Here is a 25,910-nt window from a genome sequence, read left to right as displayed (position 1 = left end):
GGACAAGAGGGGCCCTTCCTTCTTTTCAAAAGGGCGGCAGAGTCTGGGTAAACTGAGGCGGGCGCAGCGCTCTGACAGTGCCGGAAGACCTCGTCGGCTTTGCAGGGCGGGGCGGGGCGGCGCGGGGCTGGCTCTGTTCCTAGGCGGATAGGTGGGTGAGGCGTCCCTTTTGCGAGATAGGGGAGCGCAGGTGGCTGTGCCACAGGCAACTCCAGGCTGGGTGGCCTCGGGCTCCCCGCCCCCGGTGGGCGGGCCCGGGGCGGAGCACCCAGGCGGGGTGGGCCGGGGACGCGAGGCGGAGCGGGGCCCCCGCACAGGCCCCGGCGGCTGGCTCGGCCCTACGGTCCCGGCGGCGGCTGCAGGAGGAAGCCCAGTGGCTGCGGAGGAGGGGAGGCGGAGAGGCCGAGGCCGCTCGCGAAGACGCTCCCGGGCTCCGCAAGGAAAGGTACCGTGCGGCCTCCCCGACCCGGGCGCAGGCAGCCACCGAGCCTCGTAGGCAAGGGGCTCCCGCTGGAGGCCGGCGGCGGGCGGCGGGCAGAAGAGGCTGCCCGGGCTGGCCGCGACCCCGGGGTCCGGGCCGCATCCTCCGGACGCCCAGCGCGGCGGCGCAGACAAAGCCGGAGAGGCACTCGGTCGGCCCGGAGGGTGTGCGCTGTGGAGGGGAGGGAACACAGCTTGCGGCGGCGGCGGCGGCCCGGCGTCTGCGGGTCTCCTTGGGACAGCTGGAGGAGTGGGGAGCCGCTCTCCCGCGGGTTGCCCCGGGGCTTGCAGGCTGCCCGGCTTGGCCGGAGCCAGGCTGACGAAGGGAAGGGAGCAGTCGCTTCGCCGGGAAGGGGTGCCGAGGCCGGCCGCCGGCTTGGAGGTGGCGCGGCGGTGGAGCAGGTGAGCGGTGCGCGGACCTTTTGGATCTTGCACCTGAGCAAACCACGCCGCGGCTGGCCCTTTCGTGAGCCGTGCCCACAGGTTGTTGGAGGAACCTACTGATAGTGGCACGTCCCGCCTGGGGTCCACTTGGCCGATCTTGTGGGGGAAACAGCAGGTGCTGAGTGGAGATCACCCGGGCCTGGGGGTAAAGAGAAGGTCAAGAAAGTGTTTGAATGGCCCTCATTTATTTGTGTTCTGCTACCTCTGTCCCTTTCCTCTTACAGAGGAAGGAGCATTACAGGGCTTGAAGGGCTGCGCTTCCTCCTGGGCCCTGTGACCATCCCCTTAGATGTCCCTGGCATTTCTTACCCAGCAGGTTTTGAGAACAGTCTTTGTCCGCCCTCTTCATTTCACAGTCTCCCTGTTTGGCTTTGAACCTCATCCCCGCGGCCCCCCCCCCCCCCCCTGTCAGCCAGGGACCCAATTCCCATCACAAGGATCTCCTCGAAAGTTCTGACTTTAGCAGTGCCCCTAAGAAGCAGGCACCCTTTACTTTCTGCAGTCCATCCAGGGCTGCCCTAGCAGGTTTTGCTTGCCTTGCAGTGTCTTTAGAAAGCTCTGTCCTAGAGTTGTATCTTTCCCTGGGTGCCCCAGTCCTCCCTTCTACCAGCCTGCCCTAGCCTGTCCCCTTCCCCTTCGTTTTGCTGTTAAATGCTTGAGGGCCCCAGGGCTCTGTTCTCAGCATTTCCTCTCCTGACTGAGCTTCTTGCCACCCTCTGTTCACTTTCTACCCCTGTTTTTATTCTTTCTTATGATTAAAAAATTAATTTATGAATACAAAGAACTCTGTTTTTGACTTATTTTATGTGTACTAGTATTTTGCCTGCATGTATGTGTGTGAGGTTGTCAGATCCCTGGAACTGCATTACAAGTAAGCTGTCATGTGGGTGCTGGGAACTTAACTCTTGGTTCTCTGGCAGAGCAGCTAGTGTGCTTAACCACTGAGCCATCTCTCCAGCCCAGAACTCAAAGATCTTAAGTGGCTTCATGCTCATGGTTTTCAGTGGCAGATCTTGTCTCTGGCCCTAGCTGGATCCTACAGGTCTTCTGATGTCTTAATGTGGACAAAGCAGAATCCTGACAATACTGGAGGCAGGATTGACAATACTTGGGTCATGACTTCTGAGAGTGGCTGATAATCTATCTCTTAGGACAGGCAGCTCGGACCCCTTTCCACTCACCCTTCACAGCCAGTCCTAGAACAAGGCCTCTTGGTCCTTTGCAGAGTTCATCTAGGGTCCATTACCCTTGCCTCAGGCTACTGCCCCACCCCAGTCACCTTTTAAGTGTCCCTAAATACTGTAGTAGCCTTCTCCCAGTGCACACACTTACCTTCTTTGCATCTATTTTTAACGGAGCAGCAAGACTAACATAGAACATTTTGATCAGATCATTTTATGCCTCGATGGCTTCTTATTACACTTAAATAAAATCTCAGAGCTTTCCCTTGGCCTAGTTGACCCTTTGTGACCTCTTAGCCTTATTTGACTCTTGACACCTTTATATTCTCCCTGTCAGACACTTCTATCTCTTCAATACCCTAAGCTTTTTCCTGACCCCAGGGGCTTTGCTTGTGGTATCTTCTATGACTTGAAGATTTTTTTTCCCCTGGTGCTTTTACTGGTCATACTTTGCTTATATTTTTCAGTTCTAAATTTAAGTGTACCTTCCCAGGACACCATACTAGCCCATGTAGAGGGCCCCTTCTACACATGATCCATTGTAGAACTTGATTGTATATTGTATATGTAACTTCACTATGTGTAAGAGTTGATAACCCTAGTTATAGTTGTCTCAACTTTGTTTGGCTTCTTAACCTTGACTGGTTGGCCCATGGCTATACCTGAGGTATCTTGCTTGGTGTTCTGTAGGTAACACTCAGGAAAGCTTGATCCACAAGGATGAGGTTGGGCTGGACTGGAAAAAAATGGGCATTACAGTTAGCACAGGAGACTCCTGTAGCTTTAAGTGATCCTGAAGGTTTTATTTTGTTTCCACAAAAGCAGTTGTGAAAATTGATGCAAGAATATGAGCCAGCCAGTAGGATGTGAAAAAGGGAAGCAGGGAAGATATGGGTACTTTGGGGTCATTCCTGTCTAACAAGGGGAGACCAATCACATGTAACTGCATATCAATTGCAGCTAAGTGGTTTCCTTTGATTTCTTGGCTAGACATCCAGGTGTGTGTGTGAAGCAGTGGGTATTAGCTATGTAGAAAGCAGGCTCTCTAATTCAGGACATGGGGACAGCCTGGGATTTATTTTCAACCTACTCCCTTGGGTGGCTGCTGCATGCTCAGACCTAGGGTGGGAGGGTGTCGAGAGGAAGAAGCTGGGTTTGGGGGTGTGCCCCTTTATGAACCCTCATTTTGGTATCCACACTTTTCCAGTTTGTACAGAACAGTCAATGGAGTGTTGAGTCATGGGGCCATCACTTCAGGGTAGAAGGGGAGAGCCAGGGGACCACTGATAGGGAAGGGAGGGGAGTTGGGATCTTGAAGGGGGGACCTAGGATAGACCCCAAGGTCACACTGTGGGTCAAGTGCTGGAGCCAGTAGCTGACAGTTCATATCTGAGGCTGGCATATCTAGAAAGGGCTATGAACTGGCATAGGTGGGAGCCAAGAGGACATCCTGAGGAGGGGAAATCTAGCCAAGGGCAAGAGGGTAGGGCAAGGTTCTAGTGTGCTCAGTGGGCACTAGATATTGTTTTAAGGACTCTGAAGATATTGACTCTTTTAATGCTCTTAGCAACTTACCTGGTTGCCTTTATTTCCATTTGATTGAGGGCAGACTGGAGGCACAGTATTACGATTGAGAGTGGCAGAGTGAGAGATCTGGCTCTGGAATCCAGGCCACTTCTCCCATGGCTCTAGGATTTGGGCCAGTGGAGGGCTTCTTAACAAGCAAGGGCCTTTCCTGCCTTGCAGGGGTGCCTGGTACCCTCTAAAGCTGGAACACTTGCTTAGAGTGGGCGGCCAAGTCTCTGTTTCTGACCTCACTTTCTCTTCTGGAATACATTCCAAACCCACGTCAAGGAATTGAGGTTCATGTACATTGATGTCAGGGTTTGGGGGAGGGGAACTCTGTGATTCTAAACACTAATTAGAATGTCACCTCTTGGTTTTTTATGTCCCTGTCTTTGCTTCTTTGAATTCCCCTTCCCTGGAGAGGGCAGAGCTCAGTAGAGCTCTGCAGACATCCAGCCTCTTTCTGACTTTGCCTAGAACAGTGAGGTAGTGCTCCCATCTTGGCTCTGGCGCCTCGCTGGGGTCTGAGGTGGGTTAGATGTGGTACAGAGCTGAGGGACAGAGGAGGATTGAGGGTGCCATTGTCTCTTTGTCCCTGGAGGCTGTGGAGGTCAGCAGTTTTGTGGGACTCTGCTCTTAGGGGTTTTCTCAGGGGTGTGGGTTCTGGGACCCAGGCCAGGGCAGCAGTGTCTGTGAGCCTTTTCCAGGGACGCCTCCAGACATGACCACCCCTAGGGTCCCGACTGGCTGAAGAGGGGCTGCTGACCACACAGACATAATGTTTATTACAAATTCTGAGCCCCAGTGTTTAGGGATTTGTTTCTCCACTTGGGCAGGTCCTCCATCTCCTCCCAAGAAGAGAAAGTAGGATCACTACATTCTCTTGAGCATTTCGGGAAACTGAGCCACACACCAAGTACATTGCTGTAGTTGTCAGGAAGTTCCTGGTGGAGGCCTATTTATGCCTGTATCCTAGTTTGCTGAGTTGGAGGCTAGGGCAGAGTCTGAGCTGGACACTGGGACTTCTTCGATGTCATTGGCACTTGGAATCTTCCCTGCCCAGTCTGGTGTTCATAGGCAACAGGAACAAAGGGCGTGGTCCTCATTGTTCAGGAAATAGAAGAGCTATGCCAGGTGCAGTTCAGAGATGCTTCCTGGAAGATGTAGTGCTTTGAGGGTGTCCTGAAGTCTGTCTGGGGACTGACTCGTGGCATTACAGGATGGGAAGGGAGGTCAGGGAAAAAGCTTGATTGCCCAGCTTTAAAGTTTGGACTTAAACCAGCCTCCAGGAAACCACTGAAGGTTCTAGGCCATGGCAGTCTTGATATGATTAGAGCTGTGGTTTAAAAAAACATGGTTCTCAAACATGAACACAGATGCACCACCTGTTCAGCTTACTAAAATGCAAGTCAGTCCTGGCTGCTTAAGCAAGGCCTGGGAATCTGTTTTGTTTGTTTGTTTGTTTCTTTGTTTCTTTTCAAGACATTGTCTAAACTGTGTATCTCTGGCTGTCTTGGAACTCACTAATTAGACCAAACTTGCTGTCAACTTGCAGAGATCCACCTGCCTCTGTCTCCAGAGTGCTGGGATTAAAAGTGTGCACCATGCGCTACTGAGACTCTGCATTTCTAAGTGCTTATGCAACGCAGAATTGCTAATCTATTGGTTACTGTCTGTGCAGTGAATTTAGACCTGTGTCCTGTTGGACAGGCTCAATTTAGATGGGACCTACAGCGAGTCCCCTTCAGTCCTTTGTGGACTGGAAGAATTCAGAGAGCTATCTTTATAGGGGAAGGAGTGTAGAGGATGCTTGAGGGTGACCTGCTTGGAAGTGGGGCTAGATGAAGGTCCTATGGGGACTTGGGTCTCAGAGGCTGGCAGCTCAGGCCTGATTTCTTAGAAGTCCAGGAGCAAAATGGGGTTTTTAGGGTGACTGGGTCTTACACAGGGTGATGTGTAGATGGTAGGCAGGGCACCTTATCTCTACTTGCAGCATAGTCTGGTGGGGTAGCCAATCTGGGGTGAGCACCCTTCCTCTAGCCAGGGCGGAGCGAGAGATTGGGGCTGCAGCTCCAGCAGCACAGATGTGACACTTCTGACAAGCCCTCTGTCATTCTCCTTCCCTTTGGGAGACCCTGTTGCTCCTGTTGATGGTCACATGAGCTGCCGTTGTGGTCTTACTCTGCCCAGGTCACCTCCCCAGTGTATTTGGGAGTCAGGGCCTGGCTGAGCCACTATAGGCAAGTGTCTGCTCCCTTTTACCATCTCAATTTCCCTGTCTGTAAACAGAGAGGTTCTGTTCCCCCATGGAGTGATGTCACAGAGTTTGTTGAGTGGGGCGCTGTGTAGTTCCAGAGCAGCAGCTTAATACACCTACGTTCTGGTTTACCATGACAAGTTGTGTGTTAATGGTGCAGGAGACTGAGTAATCTGTGTGGAAAACTGTCTGGCTTGCTTTGGGCTCTCCCAGCTCAGCACAGCCTAAAGTCAGTTGAGGTCCTATTAGATGCTGGCATCACCAGCATGCAGTCACCACCACTCTCCAGCAAAAGGTGGGAAGACGGACACCGAAGGTGAATGCCACCCTGCACCCAGAGGGGCTGGCAGGCTGGGATTGGCCTGCTTTAATGTTAAGTTCTACAGATGTTCTACCAACTCTTCAAAGAAGAGTACAGCCAAATCTGTCTCCCTACTTTGCCAGGGCTTCCTGAGGGGTGAGGAGGCAACATTTCTCAGAGACTGCTCTAAGTTCCCATAGGGATTAGGGAACAGATAAGAGAAGAAATTGGCAGGTCTTGTAGGAGGGTCACGCTGTGTTCATGAGAATTTGAGGTCCAGACAAGTTATATAGGAAAGAAAGACGACCTCATGTTTCTCAGGATGATTTGGCTAAGGGAATATGTGTTTTTAAAGATCTCCTAGTATCTTACTGAGCAGGAAGATTCCCTTTGGGGCTGGCTGATGTGGAAGGATGCTGCTCACTGGAAACCACAAACACCGTGGGAGGAAGGGAAGGGTTGAGGGCTAGCTTCCGAGAGAGGGAGGCTTGGGAAGCCAGGCACAATTCCACAGTTGGGGCTCCGCAGGAGGAGGGCCAGCCGGCCTGGATGCCTCCCAGGCCCAGAGCTGGTCTTGGCTCTTTTGCTCACTGCTCTCTTTGTTGGGTGAATTAGTGAGGGACCCAGAAGCCCTAATGTGATGTCCAGGACATGATGGCATTAGGCCGGGATCTTCTGATCCTGGAAGGGGCTTCTACCTATGTTACACCACTTCGCCGATTTTTTTTTTTTTTGGATAGACTGTTTCTCACCCTCTCATTCAGAAGTCACCCGAGCAAGGTTGACTGAAGCTGAAGCTCCCTGTGACTCAGTTTCTTATTTATGCCGTGGAATAATATTACCTCCTGTGTTGGAGCACCAGCTTGAAGTACTGACTAGTGTGATTAACAAATGAATGGAAGCGATGTCTCCAGGAAGAACCCGGGGAAGGGCCTACCCTGGGTAAAAGCCAGCAGAGATTCCCCCAAGGCTGGGGTGGAGCCCTGACAAACCAGTGCAGTGCTTAGGAAAGGGAGGGATGGGGGCTAGTGCAGCAGAAACTGGCTTCAGGAGTAGTGGCAGTCGGGTGAGGCCGTAGGAGAGAGGGGTATGACTAAGACATCACTGGGGCCGAGAGTCAGAGGATTCCTGAGAGAAAACAGTGGTCAAGCAGGGACATGTGCAGTCCCAGTGCTAGGAAGCTGTCAAGAGTTTCATATTGAGTTACATAGTGAGACCCCATCTCAGAACTTGAATCAAAAAGCAAAAGCATAGCAGCAACAGACAACGAAATGTAAGAGACTGGTAGGCACTTGTATTAGTTACGTAGGCCCTGGGGAGCCATTGAAGTGGGGTTTTTTTTTTTTTTGTTGTTTTGTTTTTGTTTTTTTTTTTTTTTTACGTGATCAGGACAGCGATTTAGTGAGAAATATGTCAGGGTACATAGTGAAGAGGTGGGGTACAGAGTTCCCTGGTGTCTGTGCCCCTTCCTGGCTGAAAGTGTGGGGAGTGGTTGGGTTGCTAATGTGACTCTTATCCTCAGGTTCTGTCCTTCTGCAAAATATTAGGAGTCTCACTCTGTGGCCCTCCCAGAGTGGGTGTAGTCAGCACAAGACAGGACGGGGAAGAGGTGGTATTCAGGGTTCCTGCCCCCCACCTCCCTGTGACTGGTGGGGACAGCCTGAGCGCCCCCACCCTTTCCTTGCACATCTGCAGTGTGAAGACTGTTCAGCAGCTCAGGTTGGGAGGCAAGGTGTGGCATCCTAGCAGTTCTAGAGGAGGGGCCAGACTTTGCAGTGTCAGATGATCACCCCCTGGTGCTGCTGCCACCTTGGTCCCCCTGGAAATCTAGGAAGAGGATGCTCAGTGGGACTTCCCACCAGCCTCAGCCTAGTCCTGTGGTGTGTCTCCTCCGTGTGTCCTTCGCCCTTGCTCTTGCTTCCTCAAACAGGCTGGAGCCCTGGGCTCCCTGTAAGTCCAAGCATTTGCATTTAAGCATTAGCTGAGTGGCCTGGTGTGGGGTTCCATACCCGTGCCATTCATTTCTCTGTCTGCTTCTTGGAATTTATTAGAAAAAAAAGGAAAGAGCATAGCTACCGATGATGCCAGCTATGAGTTAGCCCCTCCCCCTCCCCCCAACCCCCAAGCTGAGACTCTTGTTAAAGGGAACACTGACCAAACCCAGGTTCTGGGTCACCTGGCTTGATGCTGTCTCCTTATCCAGCTTCTCTCCCTCTTAGAACCTGCCTCCCTCCCCCTTAGAACCTGCCTCCCTCCCCCTTAGAACCTGCCTCCCTCCCCCTTAGAACCTGCCTCCCTCCCCCTTAGAACCTGCCTCCCTTCCCCTTAGAACCTGCTTCCCTCCTCCTTAGAACCTGCCTCCCTCCCCCTTAGAACCTGCCTCCCTCCCCCTTAGAACCTGCTCCCTCCCCCTTAGGACCTGCCCCCTCCCCGTTAGAACCTGCCCCTAAACCTTCAACTGTGCCCCACCTCTACTCTGCCCAGGTGCTTGCTGTCTTGATTGTGGAGCTAAGGGTGTTGGCCATGGAAGGCTGGTAAGATCCTGGATTCCGAGTCAATTAGATTTTAGGGTAATGCTGTCAGAAGACACCTAATGGGGCAAACACTCTGAAGAAAGTGTAAGAGGAGGTTTTCATTAATCGGCAGGTTATTACAGACCCTTACTATCTTTAGCTTTGGTGAATTAACTTAGAAAGCACACACACTGCAGAAAGATTTGGAGCTTGGAAGGTAACTTTGGGATGGAGTCAAATGTGACGCTCACGAAAATGAGAGTGAGGGCCAGGCTTAGTGTCTCCTAGAATGACTTGTATAACCTTTCTGAACCCCGCCCCCGCCCGCCCCGCCCCGTTTCCTCCTCCGTGATAGGGAAGGGTTGCTGCCTGGACCAACTGGAACATTCTGCAGGAAGGTGTTTGGCCCTACGCTCTGAGCTCTGAACCTCCGTAGTGACAATATTGGCAGAGTGTCTGGAGCAGACCTGACTTCAAAAGCAGGGAGTTGCCGAGTCTCTTTGAACTTAACAAAGGGACTCAGCGCCTTAGCTCCCCAGGTGTTTTATGGGAGACGTCACAGGCCTTAGACTCAGCTGTAGGCTTTGCTGGGAACAACATTGATTTTACAGACTGCTTGTCTGTTTTGTGGGGGTTCTGCTACCTGCTTGGATATTGTGAAGAGCCTTTGGTGGGCTGGTCCTGTGCACTTGTTAGCAGCCTAAAGTCACCAGGAGGGGGTGACTAGTCTTGGGCTAGTAAGAGGTGACTGACTTTTTAGTGAGGGTCATGAACTGTCTTGGGGTTTCCATTTATTTGGCCAGGCAAAGCAACGTTGCCATATCCCATACCCTATTTATGAAGGAGGAACTGAGGCTAAAGACTGAGTCTAGCATGGTGTTTGCCTGGCAAGCCTAAGCTAGCTCCAGGGGCAGGGAGACTAGAGTGCTCTGTGGCCTACCCTGCCAGGCACCCAGGCCAAGAGGCAGGTGGCCTCCTAGTGATGGTCCCAGGTTAGTTTTGGCTGTGCAACTGTGCCAGGCTTTGAGATGACTCTCCCAGCCCCAAGTGCCTGGGATAATGTGTGCAGGGTTAGTCCATAGAGAGAGAAAATGAGAGGCAGCTTGCCTGGAGTACCCTTGGGATTGTTTCTCAGGGTGGGGTGGTGAGGGTGAGGGCCTGAGACCTGAATAAAGACCAGAGTCTGACCCTGGGTGGTCTCCATCTGTCTCCACAGCCCTCTTTACCTGTTTGCTCATCTGTACAATGGGTGGCAGGGTGCTTGTGAGTGTGAGGATATGGTGAACGGAGAGCCTAGCACAGGGCTTGGTACAGAACATTAAAATCTAACAGCAGTCTGTCTGCTCTGCTGTTCGTCTCTCGTTGGATTTGGGGGGCGTTATTCTGTTAATGCAAACGCTGTGTGTGATCATGTACCTCAGCTATGTAATTTGTAGTGGGATGAGTGGAAGTTTTGCTGGAAAGGCGTTTATTGAAGACAAGGACTCCCTCCTTGGAAATTCTCCCCAGCTCCAGCAAGCCTTAGACAGCTCTGCATTGTGGGGCTGAAGTGTTTCTTTGCATGCAGGGAGCACAGGCTTCAGCAGGGTGAAGTGGAGGCTCTGTGACTCAGGAGAGAGGATAAGCTTGCTGGAGACCCCCGCCTCCCTGGGTCTGCAGTCACGCACAGTTGGGCTTTGTGCAGAGTCACGAGGGCCACTGAGGGTGCAGGGAGCTGAGAGGCTGAGTTCTGTTCACAGCCTCGTTTTTTTTGCAAGTGGTTTTAGCAGAAAGTGCTGACTGAGCTCATCTCCTTTTCCCCAGCGCCAGGCCACCCCTCACCTGCCGGCTTACATGTTCTCGGTGTCCGTCTTTCAGTATCCTCCAAGGAGAGATCGCTGTTGCATCTGGCCCTGGGTGGGATGACTCACATCTGGGGTGGGTTGGCCTGTGTCTGCAGGTAATGGTGACCTCTTGAGGTAGGTGGTGCCTTGTCTGTCCAGGTAATACCCCATGTAGTTCTACTGTGTTTTGGGGGTGAGCTGGGGACTGTGACCTGCAGAAGCTTACCCATCTCTGGTGATGACCCTGGCAGGAGAACAGGGCTCAGAGCCAGAGTCCAGGCTCTACCATTTAGCCAGTGGGGCCTTCATTAGGTATTTGGCCTTGGGTAGGTTTTTATCTTTCTCACACCCCAGACTTATCACAAGGAGTAAAAGGATCAGCTAGATAGATAACAAAGAATTAGTCTGGGTTTATCCCAGCAGTGTCATGACTGGTCACTGAAGTCATGCTGGCCTCCTTGGCTCCACATCCTGCCTCTCAGTGAGTTCCGGGAGGGCCACACAGCAGTCTCACTTCCTCTGTGCCAGTGCTGCCCCTGCCTTCCACCCTGACCTTTCTTTGTGGCCCTTGTAAGCTCTGACTTGTCAGGTTCTTAAGGGGGCAGCTCTGGCTTTTCTGTAGTCCTGGTGCCCAGGGCTGCCACAGAGTGACATTCAGTAAAACGTGCTCAACGAATGCCCCTTCTCCCTGGCGCTGGCTCGTCATAGCTTTCCTCAGACTTGTTATGTGTGGTATCCAGTCACTTTAGATCTGCCCAGCCTAGGCCTAGAATGCCCATATGCTTAACAAGAAGAAGCTCACCACATCCCCCCACCCCCACCCCCGTGTCCTATGTCCACCCAGACTCCACATGCACTGGAACACAGCCTGTGGAGACTGAGGCCTGAAGGCTGTCTGAGTGACTGGATGACTCCTTTCCTGTGGAGAGGAGGGGTGGGGATGCTGCTCAGAGGGTATCCTATCATCCAGTGGCTAGGTTCTCCCTAGGAATAGCACAGGGCTTATCTGTATCTCTTGTCTTCGTGAGAGTCATGGAGACTCTGAGGAGAAGGTGGGATGTGTCCTCCCCACTCCGTCTGTTCCCAACTCTTCAGGCATGGATGGAAGGAAGGTCAGGTGAGTGCATCTGGGACCCAGGGCCTCAGGCTCAGCCAGGAGATCTTTGGTAGGGAGGACAGTCGCCAGCCTTAGTCTCATGAGTTGTTCTCTTCATCAGTATCTCTAAGCATCACCATCTAGGAACAGAACTGACTCCTTCCCTGCCTGTATTAGGTTCCCCAGCTTGGATCTTAGCTGCCTGTTAAACCTTTGAGTTAACCAGCTGTGAGCCTCAGCTCTATCTCTATAATTCGATGTTAATTTGGGTCAAATGCACCACAAAGCTAGGCTGAATTTTACATGTAGATATAGATCTCACTGAATACTTCTGTTAGGGAACATAGGAGCCGGACCAGGCCAATTGTTATCGCTGTTTCTACTTTAGGGATCACAAAGGGCTTCCAGGCTTGATCGGTTAGACTCCAGCCCTATGTCTAGGGGCCATTCCTGCAGAGAAAGAGGCTGTAGAAGAGGGTTAAGAAGACATGGATGAGTGTGGTGCTATGTAAGGATACCCACTGCTTGAAGTGTATTCCAGACCTGGGCTACAGAGGACTTTGGGAGCTAGACAATGACAACATCAGAGGGGACCTTGACCATGACCTGGCCTCAGCTCTGTCACCCTTCTCTTCTGAAACCATGAGCCTCCTGGTGTCTCTGCATTTAAAGCCTTGGCTTGAAATTAGCTTTCACAGATGACCCTAAAATAATACCCATGTTTGTGCTCCTATTCCGTGGAGTCTGACTTAAATGAGCTAGTGTGAGTTTAGGTGTTTGTAGACATCCCCTGGGGTCTGTAATGCTCCTGTCAGTGGGACTCTTAAACTGTTAGGCCTGCTCTCTAGTTCTGGTTTTCAGAGCGGTGGGGATGGAGCTCCCGGAGTGAGGGAGGTGTTGCCTGGGGATCTCCCCCTTAAGGCTTCCTAGATAGGAGACTGAAGGTTATTCATTATCTATTTCTGGGCAACAAATTGCCTCCAAGCTAGTAGTTTTAAAACAGCGAAATCACCACCTGTAGCTCCTCTCTGAGTCACGAGTGAGGATGCAGTTGAGCTGGCTGGTTCTGGCTCAGGATCTCCCAGGAGGCTGCAGGCATCGAAAGTCTCTAGGGCTGGAGGATCTGCCCCCTTGCCGGGTCACTTCTGCTTGTAGATGGGATGGCCACTGTGTCTTTCATAACCCTGTTTTAGGCATCATGTCCCATCATTTCTGCAATATCCTCTTAGCTACAAAGGTCACTTCAAGAGGAGAGGACTTCATTAGGGCCTGAGTGCCAGAAGGGGCATCTTGGAAGCCAGCACTCATGAACTCATCAGGCCTGTGGCAGGGGGATACGGGCCAACCCTTCTCTCCTGATGTGTTTGTCCCTCCCCTGCCATAACACAGCACTTTGTGAAGTGGGTAGCTCTGTCAAGCTTCATGCTTCATAATTAATTAATTAATGTGAGAGGAGGGTCTGTGACCTTTACTGGGCGGCTTCCTTCAGTCTCCACCCACATCTTCTCACCTGGTTCAGTCTTCTCCCACTGTGTACAGGTAGGGGCCTGCGGAAGAATAAAGAACTGTTGCTGCTATGTGCTCTGCTCTTGGCCTCTGCATGCGCTGTCACACAACCCATTTTATGGATGAGGTCACCTATCTTAGGTTTCTATTGCTTCGATAAAACATTGACCAAAAGCTACAGTGGGGGAGAAAGGGTTCATTTGGCTCATAAGTCCTGAGTGACAGTCTGCAGAAGACACCAAGGCAGGAACTGACAATGGGGGATGCTGCTTGCTTACTGACTTATTCCTCAGGCTAACTCAGACTGCTTTCTTTTTTTTTTTTTTTTTTTGGTTTTTTTTTTTTTTTTGGTTTTTCGAGACAGGGTTTCTCTGTGTAGCCCTGGCTGTCCTGGAACTCACTTTGTAGACCAGGCTGGCCTCGAACTCAGAAATCCACCTGCCTCTGCCTCCCGAGTGCTGGGATTAAAGGCGTGTGCCACCACGCCTGGCCAGACTGCTTTCTTATAGAACCCAGGACCACCCGCACAGTGGTGGTACCACCCACAATGGACTTGACCTTTCTACATCATTAGTCAGGAAAATGCCTTACAGACTTGCCCACAGGCAGTTTGATGAAGGCTTCCCCCTTACCCCCCACTCAGGTGAGGTCTTCTTTTACAGATGACTCTAGCTTGTGTCAAGTTAGCAAAGCCGAAAAGTCAGCTAATCTGTCACCCATCCAGTAAGTGGTAGAAATTCAAATTACTGTTATTGAAAAGCTGGTGACCACACCTCAGGACATACCTGTCAACTGTGGTGGAAGGGGCTCTTTGTGATTATAAGTGAGTGAGAACTATCTTTTCTTGGTGATTCCACAGGTGGGCTTCCTATTGGACTTACCCTGCCAGGGAACTATGAGAGTACCTTATGCCTGTTCTATTTTGCAGTATAGTAGGAAATTGAGTCTGGCGCAGGGTGATACCCCCCCCCCAGGGCACCTCCCACTCCTGCCTACTACTTCCATAAAGGAGGTATGTACACTCCATCTCCTCCGCTGCCAGTCAAAGCTGCTATGGGTGCCTGGCTCTTCCTTCTTCTGAAATAGGTTTACAAGAAGCTTTTAAAGCTGTCCTTTTCAGAACTTCATTTTGGGGGAAGATGTGCACAACAGAGGCTCAGTGCTTGGAGAGAAGCCAGGCACCAGGAGGAAGTTAGGGCTTTAGTCAGCATCAGGGCCACTGCTGACTGTGAAATGAGGTACCCGTTTCCCTGTTGTGAACTTGGAGTTGCCTAATGGCTATGGATTCTGGGTAGGGTGGTCAGGCAGAGTCAGGTTTGAGGGGCTCTGACCTAGTCAGGATTGGGCTGGGAGTCAAGTTGTTGGTATTTGCTTGACCCCCAAGGTCAAGATCCTGTTTGCATTGGGGCCAAGGCTGATGCTGGATTCTGAGCTCAACGTTTTGGGTTATTTTACATGTAGTGGAGCTTTGGGATGTGGAAGGGTGACTCCAACCTCTGTGATGGCCCTCTGGGAACCCTCCTTCCTCACGCTCCCTTTGCGCGATAGTTCTTAGTGGCCACATTTCTCTCCTGTGCTGTCTTAATTCACCCAGAAGTCCACAGGCAGGTGGACTTGCCTCTATATTACAGATAGAGAATCTTGAAGACTGGCTTGGTGTCAGGCGGGGCTGAGATATGTAACCCCAGGAGGTGGGAGCATATTTGATATTCTTGGGGTGAGTTCAGAAGTGTTGGTCAAATGAGGCCTAGAGGAAGTCTAAGCCTAGCTGGGCTGCCCTTTTCTGCCCACTGTGTTCACAACTCTATTCCTGTCCATTGGCATGGCCCTTCTGGTTTGGTGGTGCTATGCCTTGTACTCATTCTGGCCTGGGCCAGAAGGCTGGGAAGGGTCTGGCTGGGAGGCTGGGGCGGCCTGCCTCAGACTGGAGGGTGGGAGGAGCCCTGCACAGACACAGAGCCCCTTTGTTTGCCAGCGCAGCGAGGCAGCTGGTGTGGGATTTCTGGGAGTGTTTTTCCCCTTCTTTCTTTTTTTACCTTAAAAGAATATTTTCATTGTCTAGGGGGTCTCAAGATTCTAAACCCTCAGCAGACCTGCCAGGAAGTCCAAAGATTCCCCCCTGGATCAGCCCCAGCTTCCTTCCTTCTCCCTTCCCTCCTGCTAGAACCTTGGAAAGAGCATCCCTATAAGGAAGATGAAGCTGGCCGTTAGTCCTACCTGTTGGAGAGACTCGTGAAGCTCACAGGGTTGGTGGAAGGGGGGTGCAGATACTCTGTCTACTGTAGCTGAGGGCGCCCGTGTCCTGGGTAGGTCTCTCACGAGTAAGCATAGGGCTTCAGGGTGAGGAGGGGTGCTGGTTAGAAGGAATGACCTAGTTTGGAAGGTTTCAGCTGGTGTGATCCTGGATGCTAAAGGAGGTGAAGTGAGGAGGGGGCTGGCGACCTTGGAGCCGTAGTCTTCTGCAGGCAGCAGTGAGGAAATCCAGACTGGGTGACCTGAGGAGCACATCATCTCAGGCGCCCGAGGGAATACAAACACACAGAAGAAAACCAAAAACTGCATGTTTAGAGGGTCCAGGATGGGAAGACTGTTTTGCGTCTTTGAAAGGCGTGGGAGATTGTTGCTGGTGGTATAGCTGCAGCAGTTATCACAGTTGAGGACATAGTGACCTGTGAATGAGTGGAAGATCATCCCAGTTGATGAGGAAGGGGCATCTACACTGTCTGGGGCTGCTGAGCTGCACGGTAGTGTCTCTCAGGCTGTGGCCATGCTCACTTGCTGGAGAAGTACCAGTTTAGCCTGGAATCCAGTCTTGCTCAGTGACCGGGAAGTTGCAGCCTCAGTTCTGAGACACAAGACAGTAACGGATCCCTGAGTGAGATACCCATGTCCTGGGGACCAGTAGGTAGTTGTTGTACTTAAGAGCCAGTATGTGGGGCCTACAGTCCACAGCTGCAAATGACGGCACAGCTCTTAAGTCCCAATGAGGACTTGTGTGGTCAGAACCCAGAGGCGGCTTCTTTGATGCATGGTAAGGAAAGTGAATGCTTGCCTGTGGTCATTAGGTGGTCAGGAAAAGCCCAAGGCTTTGGTGGAGCTTGGGATTTATGGTGTGTGTGGTGGGGAGTATCTTGTGAGAAGGGACATCTGCAAAGCCAGAGGATAAAGAGCATTCCTATGCTTGTTGTAGAGTAGATACTCAACAAATTGCTGAGTTGACTTGTGGTCATATTAAATGAGGTCCAGCCATAGTTATCTTTTAGAGAAGTGGTTCTCAGTCTATGGGTCGCAACCCCTTTGGGGTTGAATGACCCTTTCATAGGGGTCACTTAAGACCATCAGAAAACACAAATATTTACATTATGATTCATAACAGTAGCAAAATTACAGTTATGAAGTAGCAAAGAAGTACTTTTATGCTGCTGGTGGTGGTGGTGGTGTCACTACAACACGAGGAACTGTATTGAAGTGTCATAGCATTAGGAAGGTTGAGAACCACTGGTCTAGAGGATGGTGAATGAGACTGGGTTCAGGTGAGATTCAGAGAGTGGGAGCTGAAGGGTCTGTCCCTGAGGACATTGGGGGTAGAGGCGACATTGTTGGGTTGGCCTAGTGGATAAAGGGGATCTTCTCCTAAGGACACCCACAACTTTGACCCTGGGGCTGTGGATGGGGTGAGAGCAGGAAGATGTGTGCTACCTCAGCTGAGTTCTGGCATTTCTGGGAGGGGCTCAACAGCATCAGGTGTGAAGGAGGGGTTGACATCGGGAAGCTGAGGCCTGTGCTGGGAAAGTGCTGTCAGGAAGCAGTGGGTAATTTGTAGACAGGTACTCATGCTCTGACTGACCCGATTTCTTGAAACTTTGGGGCTTGGCCTGCTTGGGGACATGGATGCTGGGCAGGAAGCCCTAGACACCCCCCTTCCCGCCCCAGTTTACCATGGAGGCCAGAGCAAGAAGGCAAGTGTCTATTGTTCTGAGCTGCCTCAGCTCCCCTCCTCCCCCTTCACTGCCTGGCTGAGCCAGCACTTTTTCTTCATTCCTTTATCTGTGGGCTAGTACAGGGCGTTCTGTTTCTCCTGTGCATACAGATCAAGGCGAAAAGGGGACAGGCATGCACCAAGGACCATTTAAATTCTTCCTCAATAAGACAGTTTCCCTCCCTCCCTCCCTCCCTCCCTCCCTCCCTCCTTCCCTCCCTCCCTTCCTCCCTCTACATTCTCCCCCTCTATAACCCCCACCCCTTAAAAAAAACCAAGTGGGGAAAGTGATTAAAACTAACAGCAGAGGTTGATTGAGCCTGGCATAGCAGGCTTTCTGGATATGTCTTCTCTGATTTTTCAGTTGGGCCTCATGGTGTATGGACACAGGGTGGCAAGATGGCCATGATAGACATCCTCTGCCATCTGTGGCTCTGTGTGGCCTCTGGCTTCTTGTGGGCAACAGGGGTGGATGGAGCTGGTTTGGGACAAGACTCATGGAAGACTAATGCTGTAGAGTTAGCTGGGAAGGTCAGTGGGTTAGGGCCCTCGCAGGTCCTGTGCTGTTTGCATCTGATACCCTTGTCCAGGGTCTCTGAGATTTGGTGTTGGGAATGGAGGGGTCTTTCTGCAGTCATCTATATGGTGGCGTATGGTCCTTTTCAGAATCCTGTCATATCTACAGTTCCTGCATGTGTCAGGTCCTTAAATGCTGATAGTCTTATAATAACCCTATTTGACTGTCAACAGCAGTGTATAGTCATGCCTAGGGGAAGAAAGGTCAGGTAATCTCTTCTGGCTTTTAGAAGGTAGTGTCAGGGATCCTGTGATAAGCAAGACCCCCCCCCCCCAGGTTTTGTTTTTCTTTTTTTAGGTAATGTCTTTCAATGTAGCCCAGGTTAGCTTGAACCTCATGATCTTCCTGCTTTAGCCTTCCCAGTACTGGAATTACAGGTGTATTTGGCCGCAGTCAGTGTGAGAACTCCAGTTCAGTCCCTGTTACACCTGCTTTACATAGTAGCATTTCAAGACCTGGCTCCACTTTTAAGCTTTACAAACACTGCCGCCTTCCCACCCCTTTATTGCAAAAGTGAGGCTGTTGGAGCGTCTCTGGGGCCAGGGTGCTATCAAGGGGAATCCCCACTTGTCCAGAGTATGGGCTCGGCACGCAGCGCAGCGGTGTCAGGTCTCACCTGGTGCATGGGCACCCTGGCGTCATTGCAGCTGACGCAGGCCCTCCACAGCACTCTGGTGTGTTTGCTAGCTTCTCACAGCGTTGGCGGTGGCTGGCAGACTTCCGGTGGCATCACCACTGACCCTGCCAGCGCGTGCAATCCGCCACATCCTCACCTCTAAATTTAGTGCACAGGAACCTAGACAGAGGAGAAGGGAGGGAGAGACTTCAGAAGCCCTGCTTGGCATGTTCCTTAGAGGGTGGGGGCCTAAAAGAAGGGGGAGAGGGTAGTGGAGGAGGAGGGGGAGGAGGAGGCAGGAAAGGCTGGCGCCCACCTATTAGTGGCCTCTCCAGCAAAGCCTGGATTGCCCCGAAGGATTCTGGGTCTCTAGCGCCATCTGCTTGTAGTCTAGCACGCATGTTCTAGCCTGACTTGGCTAGTTGAGTCTGGGAGTGGAGTAGGAGGCTCACTAGGGGAGGAAGCTTATCTGTCTAGGCCCATACATCACATGGAATAAGTTGGGGGAGAAGCAGCCTCTTAGCCTGAGCATATTTAGGGAAAAAAAAGTACCTACTTCGCTAAACCTGCAAGTGTTAGAGGACACTGTACTGGGGAAAATGGAAACCTCGGAGGGAAGTGGACATGTCTTGACATGCTGTGTAACCTCCATTCAGACCCAGGTAGCTCTGCTCCCTCCCCTGCAGCAAGCTCCCCCTACTATTCTCATTCATGTCCCCTTTCCCTTAATCTCTGTCCTCAACAGGTTGTTTGCCTTTCTCAGAACTTCGTGTGAATGGAGCCACACAGTATGTGCAGCTCGGCGTCTGGCCTGTGGCTCAGTCACGTTCATAGGTGCATCTGTGCTGCTGTTGGAGCACAGCTGCTTGTTTCTGTAGTTGCTGAGTTTTGCATTGGGATGCGAGTACTACACAGTTTGAGCATCGGTTCTCATTGGTGGGCTTTTGGGTTGTTTCCAGATTTGGTTAGTGTGATAAAGCGATAAATGTCTTTGACATGTCTATTTGGTGGGATGTGCCTGATTTTTAAAAGTGGATTGCTGTGTGGAGGCTGGGAAAGGCCACGCTTGCTTCATGGGTGTGGGTGACGGGTTTTTATTTGCTTCTTGGCTTGTGGTCTAGCAGCTTCTGTCCATCTTTATTTCCTCATTCGATCTTGGTGCTATTAAATACTGCAGCATCTGTGACTCAAACCTTAGTTGAGACAACTGGTCTTTTACGTTGCTGAGTCAAGGGAATAAAAGGGATAGGACAGGAGCTGAATTTCAAAGCATTCTGACCATTCTTGGACTAGAGGAGCAGTGTATTCCAGCCCTGGGCCACCTTCTTGCCCTACATTACCAGCTGCCCAAGTCTGGCGTCTCTAAGCAAGCTGGCAGCGTATAACTGTCAATTTGATGTCTGGTCTCTGGTGCCACGGGTCATCACTATCCAGTGTTTCCTGGGTTCATTGCTGTTTTGTGGTGACTGGGGGCCTGGGTGGATGGAGAAATGACCTACCCAGAATAGCAAGGCTTGTTGGATACTGGCTCTTTCTGGAGGAACGGGGAGGTGAAGACTGTCCTTCCCACCACATTGCCACCTCACTGATACTCAGAAAGCCAGCTGAAAGGCAGGGAGAGAGGAGAAAGCTGGAAGGGGCAGAAGTGCCAGGTAAGAGTCAGGGACAGAGCCCAGTGCTGTGTGTACAAGTGTCCTGAGCTGCTGTGAACATTCTGGAGCCTGTGCAAGTAACTCTGGTATGTGTGAATATCCTGATGTCTGTGTAAGCAGCCTGGAGTTGTCACAGAGGGCAGCTATGCAGGGTTGAGCAAGGCATCAGGGTAAGTCTCCTGACTTTGGCCTGTTTGGTCATCTCTTCTCAGGTCACCTCTTGTCCATACTTTAGGCCTGTGGGTGAGGAACAGGCAAAGCCTAAGAGGTTTGAGGGTAGACTTGATGGATCCCACCTCTTACCTGTTAGTAGGCCCTAAAACACATGCTCTCTCCCTGGCTCTCATATCTCGCTGCCCCTTCCCATCTCCCTTTCTGCATTTAGAGGTTGTTTCTTCTTGATCTTTTTGATCTTTAGGGAGTGGGGGCAGCTTGCAGTGACCCCTTGGGTCAGGTGAGCTGACCCCCAACCCCCTCTCTCCTCACAGGCTCCTAGAAGGTGAGCACGGACGGCATGCAAAGTTGTGAATCCAGTGGCGACAGTGCGGATGACCCTCTCAGTCGTGGCCTACGGAGAAGGGGACAACCTCGTGTGGTGGTGATCGGTGCTGGCTTGGCTGGCCTGGCTGCAGCTAGAGCCCTTCTGGAGCAGGGCTTCACAGATGTCACTGTGCTTGAGGCTTCCAGCCACATTGGGGGCCGTGTGCAGAGTGTGAGGCTTGGTAAGCATCACTCGGGCCCAGCTACCTCTCTAGGCCACCTTTTGTTCCTCTGGTCCTGCCTGAGTCTTACTAATGTAACCTTTCCTTGGGATAAGTGTTTGCTCATGCACCTGCCTGGGCGCTTTCCGGAAGCTTCCGCAGGCCCTTGCACTGACATCCCACTTTGGAGAATGCTGTCTTGGTGTTAGAGTTGGGGCTGACAATGTTTGTTGGGAGGACATACTGTCTAAGTAAACTGTGGGTACTCATTTTAAAGTCACAAGAAGGAGGGGGCATTGTATAAGTTCTGATTAGTCATTAGTTTTTAGTATGAGTTAGTCTATCATAACTGAGGACAGACAACAGGAACTAGGGTTATTAGAGTGGAAGGGGGATTTTAGGCTTCCCTGTGGGTGATGTGTGTCTTAGGGTTGTCTGTAAAGATCGGTCCTTGTTGCAGCCAGAGAAGAGACTTACCCATGGGATGGGAAGATGTTGCTAGGGTTCTAGAGCATAGAGATATTTCCTGAAATGGAGCTGGAGATGAGGGTTCTGACGGCCACAGTGTGTGTGGGGTGTTCTGGCCAGCAGTGGGTCGAGTGGGTTGGGAGTATGAAGATGACCCAGTGAGAAAACATGCAGTGACCTGGTGCATGTGAGAGATTTGACCCTCTGTGTGTGTATGCATGCGTATGTATGTGTGTGTGCTATGTGTGAGTGAGTATGTGTATGTGTGTATGTGAGTGTTATGAGTGTGTGCGTTATGTGTGAGTGTGTGGATGTGTGTCTATGTGAGTGCGTGTGTATCTCTGTGTGTGTTTGTATGTGTGTATGTATGTGCTATGTGTGTGTGTATGTGTGTATGAGTGTATGTCTGTGAGTGTGTAAGAGTGTGTATGTGCTATGTGTGAATGTGTGTCTGTGTGTATGTGTGTGTGCATGTGTGTCTGTGTGACTGCATGTGTATCTGTGTGTATTTGTATGTGTGTATGTGTGCTATGTGTGTATATGTGTGTAAGTGAGTGTGTATATGTTTGTGAGTGTGTGAGTGTGTATGAGTGTATGTGTGCTATGTGTGAACGTGTGTGTGTGTGTGTGAGTGTGTCTATGTGTGAGTGTGTGTGAGAGTGTGTATGAGTGTGTGTGTGATATGTGTGTGTTTGTGTGTATATGAATGTGTATGTGTGTGTGTTTAAAGGCTAGAGGTCCACATTGATTATCTCCCTCAATTGCATTCTAACTTTTTTTTTTTTTTTTTGAGACAGGGTCTCTGTGTCTCAGTGAGCCTGGAACTAAAAATTTCTGCTAGGTTGGCTGCCCAGTAAGCCCTAAGGGTCCCCCTGTTTCTACTGATTATAGGTATGGGGTTTTTACGTGGGTTATAGGGGACCTAACTGAGGTCCTCGTGTTTTTTGTGTCTTCTGTTTTGAGACAGGGGTCAGTTTTCAGGACAGGTGGGCCTTGGAACTCCAGTTCTTTGCCTCCCAAGTACTGAAATACCAAGTGTGAGCCACCACAGTTGCTCCTCTAGAGGATTTTGTGTTTTTGTACACAGCCTGTGTACGTACGTACTTACTTGCTTACACAGGTGGTCAAGTTGGCAATAGGTGGGCATCAAAGAGACACTCTCTCTAAGTGTAGAGCTATTGACCACAGTAAGAGTCTTTCTTTAGAATCATTCCTGGAAGGTGCATATGAGGTTTTGTTTCTCTTTTTCAGGCACAAACTTGGGTGACTCTTGGCAGTAAGAATGAAAGTGCTGTCCAAAGTTCTCACAAGGCTGGGGCAGCCAAGGAGCCCCAGGGCTCTTTGCTCATTGTTGATTGGCTGGCAGCCTCTGGGAACAGCAGTCCCATTTATGATTCTTTGGGCTTGATGAGCTATTCAGAGTTTGATGTAGAAATAGAAGATGGGGAGATAGGTGGCCCAGTCCCTGAGGCAGCTGACAACTGAGACCATGCAGGGAAGGCACAGGGTGTCAGACGACCAGATGGGAAGCTTGCCAGGCAGAGAAGAGGGAGTGACTAGGCTGTGTGGAATAACGAATGTGAAGAGAGAGGGGAGAACATGCTGGTCAGGGCACCTGTGTTGTGTGCAGACAGGCAGGCCTCAGAACCCAGTGTGTCAATGGACATGCTGCAGCATGGCATGATGGCCATGTCCCTGTCAGAAGTGAGAGCAGGGGTCCAGAGCCAGCTCTGAGGATACCACTTGCTAGGAGGTGAGTAGGCATGAGGTGGTGCCTGGAGCCCTTGGGAATACAGGTGTGGCCGAGACGGCCGTGAGCGGGAGAAGTACCCTTGGTGGTGGCCATATGCTGGTCCTCCCAACTCCTGGTGGTGGCCTTATTCTGGTCCTCCCGACTCCTGGTAAACCCTGATCTCCACCTCGTCTCACAGCTGAGGAGCATCTAGAGACAGAAAAGGCGTCTCCTTGCTTTAGCCCTGCCCAGTCTCTCTATGTGCCTTGGAGCTCCATGCTGTGCCAGGGGGAGGGGGGTTCAGTTCCTTCTCCAGTGGCTGTTTTCCCTCTCAACTATTAGCTGTTAATAGACTCTGGGAGAGAGGGAGACCACTGTGTTTAGTCATTCCCACTGCTGAGCCCACCAGCTTCCCATAGATAGCTCTGACACCGTGGCCACACCAGAGAGTCCTGGTCAACCTCAGTGGGTCACAAAGCAAGATGAGTAGTCATGTATGTGAGGGAGGAGAGAGTGGCTGGTACTGTACTACATACATGTGCAGCATTGGGTAAAAACAAACTGATGATAATAGCAATAACAATAATAAGAATATTACTGTTCTCCCTCTGCTCCTATTGGGAGCTCAATGTAGAACAGATGCCTGAGGCTCTGGAGGTACCCTCTCCGGCCAGCAGGCAGCCCTGTGGGCAGGGTCCTGGGCTTTCTGTTTTTGGTCCTTCAGTCTGCTTACTTTTCCTACACATGGGGGCCTGGGCATGCCTGCCTCTTTCAGAGACACCAGGCAATTGTTCTCTTCTAGCTGCAGCATGAGGCTGTGTTTTGTTGTAGGCACATTCATGTCACAGGGCTATTTTTAGTAACTAGTGGTTTAATTAGAAACAATCCAAGAAAGGGAAGGCATGCAGATAAAGAGGACATGCCTACTTCTTGGGGTGAGGGACAATGCTACTACTGTCTTTAGACTGTGTCAGACAGCTCCTGCTACAGAACAAGCCACTCCAGATATAAGAGCTTATAAAGATCTGTGGGAAGGAAGTGTGGACAGGACTCAGGTAGGGTAAGTGAGTCTCTTGCTGGGTTTGCCTTGATTCCTGCATTTCAGGGTCACATGGAAATGTCACTCAAGTTGGTTAGGATCTCTAAATGGCCTAACCCTCTTGTCTGGTAGGAAGTGTAGGGTTTGGTCTGAGCTCATGTTGTTAGCAAGGTGAATCTCTGTTTCTTTCCATAGTTGTTACTTTGAGAGTGCTGGCTAGTTTTTTGTCAGCTTGATACAAGCTTGAGTCATTTTGGAAGAGGGAATTCAGTTTTGAAACTACCCCCACTAAAATGGCCCGTGGTGCATCTTGACTGATGATTGATGTGGAAGAGCTCAGCTCACTGTGGGTGACATCACCCTGTGCGGGTGATCCTGGGTGCAGGCTGAGCAAGCATGGGGAGCAAGCCCGTAAGCAGCACCCCTCCATGGCTTCTGCATCAGCTTCTCTCTCCAGGTTTCTGCCATGTTTGGGTTCATTCCCTGACTTCCCTCAGTGATGAACTATGAGGTGGACGTGAAAGCCGAAACAGACCCTTTCCTTCCCAAGTTGTTTATGGTCATGGTGCTTTATATCAACAATAGGAAGACTAATAGGCCCCTCGAGCCCTAGGCTCTGAAGCTGCAAATATAACTTTTACTACATTCTGCTAGTCAGAGCAAGTCACAAGTTTAACCCAAATTCAGGGGGCAGACCCTGCCTCTCAGTGGGAGGCATGACACAGCTATTTTTGTCAAGGGGCGTGTACATAAGGTATGAGAGATTATTGTAAATTTAACAGGAAGTTTACCATCTTGAGCCTGGCCTGCAAAAACAAACACATTGTTTCTCTGCTCTCTGCACTATTTTAACCTCTCTGGAAGCTAGGCAGGGAACACTGCCTCATAGCTTTATGACATCTGAAGAAGAAACTGAGGCTGAGGGCAGAGGCAGTGACCTCAGATCTGCTTCCGTTGCTGCTTTGTCTGGGGATGAGAGGGCAGGATGAATTTTTGAGGCCACTTATCTCTTGGATCCAGGAGTGCTCCTTAGCCCTCCTTGATAGAATCTCAGGGTCAGCCCCACGGGGTGAAAGGATCACCTGGAGATTGGGATTATATTCCTCCATCCTGGGAAAATGTTCTATATTGGAGTGGCCCCCTCTTCTGTCCTAGAAGTGTTGGAAGTGGGCATCTTGTATTTGGGAGGAAGGCTTGGACTCGAGAGCCATGGGCTGTTAAGGTGCTAGAATAGATGGTATGGAATATCCTCAGTATGTCTCTTGAGTGGGAGGGAGTTGAGGGTCTGCTGTGTAGTATTGTCTTAGAAGAAGGTAAGACTAGGAAAGGAGAAGCTTCTAACTGATGACACGAGGTGACACTGTGGCACAAGAGTCACTCTGGCCAGTGCTTCTCCCTGATGGTCATTTCATCTGCTGTCAGGTGTTCTTCTGTGGGCTTTGGCTGTTCCTCAGAGAGAGCTGCCAACCCCTTCCTTCCCTGTTGAGTCTGTATGGATGGGTTCCTCTTAGAGAAGAAAGGGAGGCAGTCCTGTCCTTTTCTAAAGAAACCTCTGCCCCTCTAAGGGTCTGTTGTCACCACCAGGAGACACCACCTTTGAGCTGGGAGCCACCTGGATCCATGGATCCCATGGGAATCCTATCTATCAACTAGCAGAAGCCAATGGCCTTTTGGAAGAGACAACAGATGGGGAGCGCAGTGTGGGCCGCATCAGCCTTTACTCCAAGAATGGCGTGGCCTGCTACCTTACCAACCGTGGCTGCCGCATCCCCAAGGACGTGGTTGAGGAATTCAGCGATTTATACAACGAGGTAAGGGGGCCGTCAGGACAGTGTGGGGACTCGTGGATGTTCTGAGTGAGCATCAGGACAGTGTGGGGATGCATGGATGTGCTGAGCATCAGGATAGTGTGGGGACTTGTGGACGTGCTGAGTGAGCATCAGGACAGTGTGGGGGATGCGTGGACGTGCTGAGTTAGG

At 51.1% G+C, this 25,910-nt stretch overlaps 1 protein-coding gene across 8 annotated transcripts in view; it reads left to right on the top strand.

The window, feature by feature from the left end:
• Positions 1 to 249: 249 nt before the first annotated feature.
• The window catches only part of Smox (spermine oxidase), a 34,263-nt gene continuing 8,602 nt past the window's right edge, over positions 250 to 25,910 (top strand). For 3 of the 8 annotated variants that reach the window (XR_015046181.1, XM_021184583.3, XM_085834032.1), the window contains exons 1-3: positions 259 to 445; positions 20,480 to 20,713; positions 25,516 to 25,742. Coding sequence is in view for 7 of the 8 variants with exons in the window: in XM_021184583.3 (XP_021040242.1) it covers positions 20,506 to 20,713; positions 25,516 to 25,742 (435 nt within the window). In the remaining variant the exon portion in view is untranslated. Of the gene's footprint in view, positions 446 to 707; positions 883 to 10,547; positions 10,701 to 20,479; positions 20,714 to 25,515; positions 25,743 to 25,910 lie in introns of those variants that run through there. The other 5 variants (XM_085834027.1, XM_021184579.2, XM_021184582.3 and 2 more) reach the window with 5 other exon arrangements.

The sequence above is a fragment of the Mus caroli genome, unplaced genomic scaffold, assembly GCF_978045245.1.
Source record: "Mus caroli unplaced genomic scaffold, Mus_caroli_1 scaffold_2, whole genome shotgun sequence".
In the NCBI taxonomy this organism is placed as follows: Eukaryota; Metazoa; Chordata; class Mammalia; order Rodentia; family Muridae; genus Mus; species Mus caroli.
The sequence above is the reverse complement of the archived record's forward strand: the minus strand, read 5'-3'. Positions and strand labels throughout refer to the sequence as shown.